The sequence below is a fragment of the Polypterus senegalus genome, chromosome 13 (genome assembly GCF_016835505.1).
Source record: "Polypterus senegalus isolate Bchr_013 chromosome 13, ASM1683550v1, whole genome shotgun sequence".
Lineage (NCBI taxonomy): Eukaryota > Metazoa > Chordata > Cladistia > Polypteriformes > Polypteridae > Polypterus > Polypterus senegalus.
Genome location: NC_053166.1, coordinates 23,137,095 through 23,147,770, shown reverse-complemented (window position 1 = coordinate 23,147,770; position 10,676 = coordinate 23,137,095). Strand labels below are relative to the sequence as shown.

At 35.5% G+C, this 10,676-nt stretch overlaps 1 protein-coding gene across 1 annotated transcript; it reads right to left on the bottom strand.

The window, feature by feature from the left end:
* Positions 1 to 1,214: 1,214 nt before the first annotated feature.
* On the bottom strand, positions 1,215 to 3,530 carry LOC120543287 (protocadherin-10-like). Its single transcript, XM_039776322.1, has one exon. The coding sequence runs from the start codon at positions 3,528 to 3,530 to the stop codon at positions 1,215 to 1,217; it is 2,316 nt and encodes a 771-aa protein (XP_039632256.1).
* Between the last annotated feature and the right edge of the window lie 7,146 nt (positions 3,531 to 10,676).

The window sequence follows — 10,676 nt, the reverse complement described above, 5'->3', positions numbered from 1 at the left end:
AATATAACTAAGGAGAGGAGTCCATTTAGCTCATCAGGTTCATTTGTTTAACTAATAGCTAAGCTGTCCCAATATCTCACACATGCATAACATGCTGCACATGTCTAAAATTGATTAGAAACCTATACAGTTGAAGAAACAATTTTACAAAATAAAAAAAAATATACTCATATATCTATTCATTTGATACATCTGTCCGTATCCACGCACTTCGTTTTCAGCTCTGAATGATTATGGTTGCACTATATTCAATTCATTTAATAAACATCACAAATTGCTATCCATCATACACTGTAATATATTCTGCATAATAGAGATTTGCTAATCTTGTAATTGCTAACTAAAGCAGTTTTAAAGCATAATTTCATAACATCGGGGTTCAATTTTCAACCTGTTCATTGCCTGTCCGTAGTTTAAACATTATACATTCTTCTCTTGTTCATCATAATGTTCTTTATCATTATTTAATATTGTTTATTTTACTTAAAAGACAATATAAGAGAGGACAGCTCTAAACTAAGAGACTTGCATTTGTTTATATTATCTGTGCTTATTTGGTTGTATTTAATTCTGGACAGCCTGCCCAATTGACTCCTTAATTTTTTTTGTATGTTTTTAAATGTATTGTCTATTCCATAACCAACCTGATCTGATGTGTAATAGGAAAGCTGCTTCATCCATCCACCCATTATCCAACCCGCTATATCCCAACCACAGAGTCACGGGGGTCTGCTGGAGCCAATCCCAGCCAACAGAGAGCGCAAGGCAGGAAACAAACCCTGGGCAGGGTGCCAGCCCACCGCAGGGCACACACACACGCCCACACACCAGGGACAATTTAGGATCGCCAATTCACCTAACCCGCATGTCTGTGGACTATAGGAGGATACCGGAGTGCCCGGAGAGAACCCACGCAGACACGGGGAGAACATGCAGACTCCAAGCAGGGAGGACCCGGGAAGCGAACTCGGGTCTCCTAACTGCTAGGCAAAGCTGCTTTATAATAATACAAATTAAAACTATATTTTAAGACATCTGATATACAATGAAGTATTTAGAAAGAGCAAAAAGCATATTTAACATTTTTCTTCATCATTAAAGAAATCTTTACTATATTTAAATCAGCTGTACAAAGCAGTTTTTCTTATCTTAATGTACAAATTCCATAGTGATGTCGTTGACACATCTCTAATAAATTAAAATAATACCTGTATCTACAGCAGTCTTACCTGAACTGGTGTTTCAGCTAATTCACTTATCGTTCCCTGATCCGAATTCCTCTCCAAACTTGACACGATGAAGCCAGTTCCATTGGGCATTGACTGCCTCACCAGCATTTTGCCTTTTCTTGATTCCGCTAAAAGCACGCTGTGCCAGTAGGCGTCGCTCGAATATAAAGTCGAGTGTGCCGGCAGGTCGGAAATCATCGAATCTCTTTGGCTGTAGCAGCTATTCCGATTTGCTGATTTTGTGCTGTCGTCAGATGGATTATGATGACATTTAAGTGCAATGCAGATCAATAAAGTTAAAAGCAACAGAAGTGAAACAGACCCAAGACCGATCATCAAATATATGTTTAAGGGCGTTAAAAACTCAGGATCTAGCTCATCATTTCGTACTGGAAGACCTTTATCTTCTGGGTCAGATCTTGAAACGAGGATTGTAACTGTCGAGGTCAGTGAAGGAGTGCCATTGTCCCGGGCTTGAATCACAAGTCTTTGTTTGGAAGAGTCTCTATGACCCACTCGTCTTCTGGTTCGAAGTTCCCCACTGTATTGGTCTAATTTAAATAATGTCTGGTCAGTAACTTGAAGCAAATGATATGTAATTCGTGAATTTTGGACCGAGTCGTCATCAATTGCTATAACTTTGGTCACTAAATATCCTTCTTCAGCCGAACTCGGAATTGTATCACTAACTATTGATCCATGAGGGCGCCAGGGTGATACAATAACCGGTGTGTTATCGTTTTCATCAAGAACAGTTATCTTGACTGTCACGCTGCTGCTTAGCTGAGGAGTGCCAGAGTCTTTAGCAACCACGTCAAATGTATAAAATGTCTGTGTTTCATAATCGAAAGACTGCAGTGAGTAAATGTTTCCATTGTCCCGATTGATGGAAAAATAGTTCCTGAAGGTGTTATTGAATTCATATTTTTCTTGTATGGAATATTTCACAGCGCCGTTCAGATCTGCATCAGGATCCTTTGCAGTAATGGAACACAGCAGAGAGCCAGGGATGTTGTTTTCTGGGATGGGAATTTCATATGAGACACGTGAAAACGATGGCGCGTTGTCATTTACATCCAACAGTTTTAAAGAAATCGATTTATTGTTTGACAAGGAAGGAGTTCCATTATCCCTGACAACGATTCTGATATTGAAACTAGATTTTTTTTCTCGATCCAATAGTTCTGCTGTCACCAGAGCATAAACATTATCCATAGTCTGCTGAAGTTCAAACTCCTCATTATTTGATATATGACAGTTTACCATACCATTGTCCCCAGAGTCCAAGTCCGTGACGCTGAAGAGTGCGATGACTGTGCCTATGGGTACATCTTCTACTACTGAGCTTTTCAATGACGCAACCTTAATTTCAGGGCGGTTGTCATTGCTGTCAATTATTTGTACTACTACTTTGCATTGCCCGGTCATAGGACTGTGTCCGTTATCCTTTGCCTGCACAAATAACTCATATTGATGTGATTGTTCGAAATCCAGTAGTCCATTAACTCTGAGTTCAGCAGTTCTCGAATCCAAACTGAATTTCATTTGTGCCTCCTCGGAGGTGTGAGGGTTAAATGAATATAATAACTCTGCATTGAAGCCTTCGTCATTGTCTGTCGCGTTCAGTGTAATAAAAGTCGTTCCTATTAATGCATTTTCTGAAATCACCGCTTCGTAAATCTGTCTGTCAAATTTCGGAGCATTGTCGTTTGCGTCCAGAATGGAAACAGAGATATTAATCGAGCCAGACAGTGGAGGGATTCCACAGTCCACTGCCGTTAGAATTAAATTGTGCCTAGCTTGTTGTTCTCTATCCAATGTCTCTATAAGTATTAAATCTGCAGAAACAGAGCCAGCTTTCCAAGTCTGCACATTAATTTCGAAGTAAATATTTTCACTCAGCTTATAATTACATACAGTGTTATTACCAACATCAGGATCCATAGCCTTCACCAATAAAAACCTATCCCCTTTTGTCTTTGATTCGGAAATGTTTATGCGACTTACACTGAAAGGAAATCTCGGAGCATTGTCATTCACATCCAATATTTCTATTTCAATGCTAAATATCTGCAATGGATTTTCAAGTACAGCCTCCAGATTAAGTACGCATTTATCTCTAAATGCGCAAATATTTTCTCGGTCGATTTTTTTCTTAATAAACAATTGTCCGCTTATTCTGTTAACATCCAGATACTGCATCCCACCTCCTAAAGCAATCTGTAGCCCCCGTTTAGAAAGACTGCTTGTATCTACGCCAATATCAGAAGCTATATTTCCGATTATTGCTCCTTCCTGCATTTCCTCGGGAACAGAATAATGCAACCTGAAGCAAAATATATATGATGTCTTATAGAGTATTAAAAATAGATTCACCAACCTGTGCATTTCCGCGAGCACAATATTATATATTTGTGAAATATCAGATAAAGCCGGGTCTCAGCTGAGAATTCTTTCAGAGAAATCACGTTCACAAAATATACCAATGACAGTCTTTGTTCCCAGTTTTCTTCAATTGAATTCGAATGTTAATATTTTAAGGCTAGTCAACAGCGACACGGTGTGGCTGAGAAATTGTATCTATTTCATATTAAAATACAGGTATATTTACTTTATGTAAAGTTAGAAAACAATAGTGGCACCTTTAAACAACATTCTATAATAATATTTATCTACACTTTATGCTTACTGAAATCAGTATAGATTTGCTTACAATCTATTCTTTTATTTGAAAGTTCAAATTAAAACTGAAATTAAAACTGTACGTTAAATTAAAACACAGAAAAAAATGGTTGTAATATATGCAATTTAAACTTGTCTTATGTAAATTTGTTTAACTGTAAAGTGATTTCATTTTAAGTTTGCTATCAACCTTGCCACCTAATTATAATCTCAGGATGTTGAGAGACTGCATGTCTCAGCATTCGCTTTTCTTAGTTCAATATTTTAATTTTTCTTTACTTTTTGAAATTAACTACAGAAATCTATGAAAGAGACAGTATTACAAATAATTTAACATTGTCCCTTAATAAAATACATTAATGAACATAAAAAAAGTAAAAGCAAATTAGACTGAAAAAAACTCAGTTTCCAGTTTCCTTTTATTAGATACATTCATGACAATCTGTCTGGATATACAGAATAACTCATAAACAGAAGTAAACTAAAAATGTTAGGTATCCATTGCTGAAAATCTCATTCAAATGGTTAATTGTTGTTTAAAAATCTTAACCTATATATTTTTTTCCATATAAGTTTCCACTGCTTCAGCTTACAGTTATACTGACACGGTCAGAGGGTGCCAATGCGTCTCTGATTATGTGCAAGGAAGGAATAACTTGTGAACTTTCTAGTGGACATTGGGAAAATTTAAAAACTTCATTATGAATTTGAGGATGAATTCCCAGTTAAAGTTCTTTAAGGAAAGATATACAAATGAAATTTATTTATTTCAATTAAGTTTTGTTATATTCTGATACATAACTGACTTTGTCTGAGATATTTTACATTAGTTACACTCATTTTTTGGAACACCTGTACACTGCTTATCCATGGAATTATTTTTTCAACCAATCATGTGGCAGCATTGCTATACATAAAATCATGCAGATACCGGTCAGGAACTTCAGTTAGTTTTGGCATCAAACACCCGAATGGGGAAAAAATGTGATCTCAGTGATATTGACCGTGACATGATTATTGATGCCTGATGGGCAGGTTTCAACATTTCTGTAACTGCTGATCTTCTGGGATTTTCACACACGGCAATCTTTAGACTTTACTCAGAATATGGCATAAAATAAAAAAACATCCACTTAGCAGCAATTCTGTTAATCAAAACAGTTTGTTGATGTAAGAGGTCAGAGGAGAATGGCCGAGTAGGTTTGAGCTGAAAGAAAGGCTACAGTAACTCAAAAAAACAATCTGTTCAACTGTGGTGAGCAGAAAAGTTTCTAGAATGCAAAACATATTTAACATATAGGAACATGACATGCAGGAACAGCAGAAGACCACATCAGGTTCCACTCCTGTCAGGCAAGAGCAGAAAGCTGAGGATGTAATGGACAAAGGATCACCAAAAGCTGGAGAATTGAAGACTGGAAAAACATAGCCTGGTCTGATGAATCACGATTTCTGCCAAGGCACACAAATGGTATACAGAATTTGGCAATAACAGCATGAAAGCACTGTTTGCACCTAACCTGTCTTAATAATAATAATAATAATAATAATAATAATACATTTTATTTACTTAGTGCCTTTCCCACACTCAAGTCTTTCTTTAACAGTCCAAACTGGTGGTGGTGTGTAATGGTGTGGGGAATGTTTTCAGGGGGTTTGTCAAATTTTGCATCTGTTAATTCTAACCAATTATGGTCATTTATTATCAAACTACATTAAAGATAAATCGATTATCAGGGAAGGAATTGAAAAGAAAATATTGCTATACGCAAATGATATAGTACTGTATATATCAGATGTACAGACATCTTTATCATTAGGCCTTAATCCACTAGCAGAACTTCAAAAGATATCTGGAATTAAAATTGATTTGAATAAAACTGTGCGTTTTCCAATGAACTATCTAGCACACCATACTGGACAGGACATAAATCTGTTTATTTTATCAAAACGCTTTAAATATATAAGAGTAAATATCACAAGTAAATTTAAATATTATTTCCAACACAGTTGTATTATCAGCATAGAAAAAAATGTAAAAAGATGTCAACAGATGGTACAACCTCTATATCATATTAGCATTATTAGCATACTATCAAGATAAATATCTTTTCCAGGCAACTATTTCTTGCTCAGAGCATCCCTATATACATTAATATATCATTCTTTAATAAAACAAACTTAATTATAACTTCTTTTATCTGGAATTTGACTCATAAATACATTTAAAGGGCAACTCTACAACAACCTAAAGCAGAAGGTGGCATGGCACTACTTTTCAATTTTATTACTGAGCCACAAATATACAAGTGATAAAGACCTGGAAATTAGCACAAATTGATTAATTTACTCCAGCTGGTTCAGCACTTTATATGCACTGATTTGTGCTCCAGTAAATACTTTTTTTTTCATCAATATACCAATAATTCAATTTCCACCAATCACTCAGAATGTGGAGCCAAAGCAGTATGAACTTCAATGCTGAGAAATTTTAATTTGTTGCTCCTCTACATGAAAATTACCTTTTTCAACTATCTCAAATCAACACAGTATTCAATCTTTGGAAAAAATCCTGGAATAAAACAGTTAGAGAACTGGATATATATATATATAGGTCAAATGAATAGAAAAATTGACTCAAGTGTAATTATTTGCATTAATGTCAAAATTGAGTCATTGTGTGTTCTCACACAAGTCATGCATATTCAGAAATTATAAATTGGTCTTTAATCATCATAAATTGCATTATAATATCAGTAAGTGTGGCAAATTGGCACAGTGTATTATGTGTTTGCCCTCTGTCTTAAATGTACAGAGATGCAGATTTAAGATCCAGGGTAGCCACTGCCTGTATAGAGCTTATTCATCCTCATGGATTTTCTTCTGCTTCTCCTACATACCAAAAAAGTATGAAGGTTATGTTGATTAATGTCTCTCAATGTGAATGGATGTGTGCGTCAATTTGAAATCAGAGTGACTGGTTCTGCATCCAAAGTTTGTTTCTGTCTTTTGCTCTATACAACTGGCTTCAGCTCCTGCACTCACAACACTGAATTGGGAAGAGAAAGTTTAAAAAATAGATAGATGGAAGTACTATTATATTGTTATTATCTTGGGCTTTTTAGTCAGATTTTCCACTGCCAAACAAGAACCTGTAAACCCAGGCTCTGATTGTTTTCAATTTTATTCATATTCATTTTCTTTTCAAAGATTTCTGAAACTAATTTTGAAATTTCTCTACATCATTGCCTTCTTCTTTGTATGCCCTGATATTGCCTCAACAAGACTGAAGTGATTCCATAGTCACTGAGTTTTTAAAGAAAATTACAAATTCTTACCCCATACCTGCATGCCCTTTTTGGACATTTGTTTAAATTGTTTTATTATGCAAATTATAAAAAAATAGAAAAATAAAATGAAATGAATTATATTATAAACTATAGTGGTGGTATGGTAGCCCTACAGCCTCTCAACAAGGAGACCAAGATTCAAGTGCAAAGTTCTCCATGCATGGAGTTCTCATGTCTCCTCCATGTCTATGTTGTTTTCCTCTGAGTGCTCCCATTTCCTTCCACAGTCCAAAGATATTTGTCAGTCAGTCATTTCCTAACCCGCTATATCCTAACACAGGGTCACGGGGGTGTGCTGGAGACAATCCCAGCCAGCACAGGGCGCAAGGCTTGAAACAAACCCTGGGCAGGTCACCATACCACCACAGAAGATATTCGTGGATTGCGCTAAATTGGTCCTGTTGAGTGTGTTCACTCTGCAAAGACTGGTGCTGTTTCCAGAGATTGTTCAATTACAAAAAGATTTAATCCAGCAGAAGAAAATTATGTTATACTGCTTGAGTGTTGTGAAAGAAAGACACAGAGGAAGACAGAAGTGTAATTAATCAATGTTAGCTTATTAAAAAAAAAAAGAATAAATAGGTGAGTAGCGAGTATGGAGCTTTCAGCTTGCAAATCAGAAAGACTCTCACTTCCCCATCTTCAGGCTGCTTATATAGTTTTTAGCTCTCTGTGCCCTTTTCCAATATATTTTAACACTTGCTTCAGTGCTTTAGTGTTTCCTCTTTTAGCAAGCTTTTTTTTTCTTTGTCATCACATTTTTATTTTTATTCCTAGACACAGAACAGTCTTTTGCTAACAGTTGCTTTTAGGAAATTACAAAACATCTTTTTGTTAACAGTTGTTGCCACCTTGCTTTAAATATTTTTGCTTACACACACACTTATATTAGTCATTTGCTTATATCAGTACATTAGTAATAAATACAGTATATTGTAGCATTGTATTATATATTATAGCTTCCACAATAATTTTTAAACAGTTTGGAATAAGGCCAAATTGATGCCCTAAGCACAGCCAAACCATTGTGTACCCTATATTATATATTTATCACATGCGTAGTTATACAGGACAACATGCAGTGAAATACATCCTGATAAGCGGATCAGGATGCATTTCACTCTGCGTTGTCCTGTATAACTATGCTGTGACAAATAAAGAATCTTGAATCTTGAAAAATATGTCCTTCCTTGGCTTAATTGATGATATATTAAGATTTAATAAGGGCTGAAGGTAAAATATGAAATTAAAAGTTTGGTTTTCTGTGAAGCCACCCCCCTGACCCGATCCCACCACTCTATTGAATATAAACTTACGGGAAGGAATGACTGAAAAAAATATTTCAACTTCAAAAGTAAAAAAATCATAACATATATAACAATCTTTTACTTGTTGTTTTAATGTTTTGCAGTGCTCTTTATAGTAACCTTTGATCTTTTGCAAATCAATGACTTTTTACTTCAGAAATATGATTTTACATCTTGTTCACTAGAGTGTACCTTGTTTATGTGAAAAGTCAGTACATGGAATAATAAAATAATGTGCTTAAGGGTCCGTTATGTAAGTCAGCTGATGGGTTAAATGGTAGCTACAGCCAGCCACCTGTGTTTACACTCAGTGGAAGTGAAACTCTTATGCAGTGAAATAGAAACAAATGGGATATCTTATGACAAACTAAATCTTTAAACTTTAGTCACTCACCACGCCAAGCACTTTTTTTTACAATGCACAACAAGGCAGATAAGGACAACTTCAGCAAATTTGACTAAAGTCAACCATGTTAATGAAAGACTTACATTTGCCATAAGAATGTATATACTTTGCGTAATGGCAAATAGAGTGCTGATTATAAAGCTTCAGAGAGCTGGAAATAGAAAATAACCAAAATAAATAGCTACGTTTTTTTTTTATATAAACTAAATATTAATAGAATAAAACTCAAGTCAATGTTTGAGAACTACTGAGTGTTTTGTCTAGTAAAAAAAAAAATCTAGGATGAATAGAATTTTGCCTGTAGTGCTGGAAAATTGCCATTTTTGCTGAACATGTTCAAGCAATCACATCAGAAGGGAGAATGTGATGAGAGTGAAGCTGAAATGTTAGACTGTTGTCCTCATGAAAGGTGAAAAAATAAACCAGAAATTCATTACAGGTATTATGTTTATGGTAATGGAAATGATAGTAGGTGTGTCACACACGCGTGTTTAGGAGACAACTAAAGGGCTTGAGTACATGTAATTCCACGCCGGACCAGGGGGTGGCGAAGTGTACTAATTCTTCCTCTTGATCTCTTGCAGACCATCTTAGGAAAATCCCTCCCGGCTCTGGGGAAGCCAACGACGTCACTTCTGGTTCTGGTTCTGATGACATCACTTCCCCTACTGGCCTTTAAAGCTGCCATCTTGTGTATACTAAGTCAGTTCTGTTTTGGACTCAGTTGCGTGAACATGTCTGTTCTTTTGACTCAGTTTTGCAACCGGGAAAAATTATATGGGTGGCTTCCCCAAGCCTTCTTAACATCTTATGGTCATTTTTGTAACAAGTATTACATGTACAGTATGAAAATAACATTCCATGAAGCAGTTGACATATATTATGGAGAAAAAGACTTTTTTGTAAAGGGCAACTGGAGTAGTAAGCAAACACAACCTATTTTATGACAACATTTCTTTAGACTCGCAAAAACAAACATTGGTATGATTCTGCTCCAAAAACTAATTCAAACATTAAAAGGGTTAATTTCAGATAATATTTAGGAAATTTGATTTCAAACTGGAAAATAGGCAGAGAACAAAAAAAAAAAAACAATAAAATAATCATTTAAATTAACCCTATATATTCAGTGACTGTGAGAAAATATTTGAAACTTGTTGGTTAACTAAATTCTGAGAAGTAAAGCATGCTAAGCCAAAAAAAAAGAGAAGCAAATTAACAGCATTCACATTAAGCCAAACACTTGAAAGAGCACAAAGTGGTACATTCAAGTGGCTGGCCTATAAGAAGGTTAAACTGAACTGCATTTAAATATTTACTTTGATGCAATATTCCTATACACCAGGCTATGCTGCAGAAACAACAAATAAATGAATACAATGTTTGGTCATTTTGTTGGAACTATAAATCAACAGATGTTAAGCACAGATTCTGTAATGTTATAGTGAGACCAAGACTGGAGTACCTGTTTTCACAGTGTTAACAAAAAGATATATCTGCACTAGAAACTATTCCAAGAAGAGAAGGCAACTGTATCCCTGGCTAATGAACCCTACCCAACTCCATCAGAATAAGGACAATTGTTTTCATTCGGTTAGAAGGGAAGTGTGGTGACATAGTACTTAATGCACCCTCATACTCCAAAGTGTCATGTTTAAGGTGTTTACATGTTCTCTCTAAGTCTCTTTGGCAGGAATTTCTT

Bases quoted from the DNA above. Each gene is read 5' to 3' on its own strand.
- LOC120543287 (XM_039776322.1), bottom strand. From the start codon at position 3,530: ATGCAGGAAGGAGCAATAATCGGAAATATAGCTTCTGATATTGGCGTA.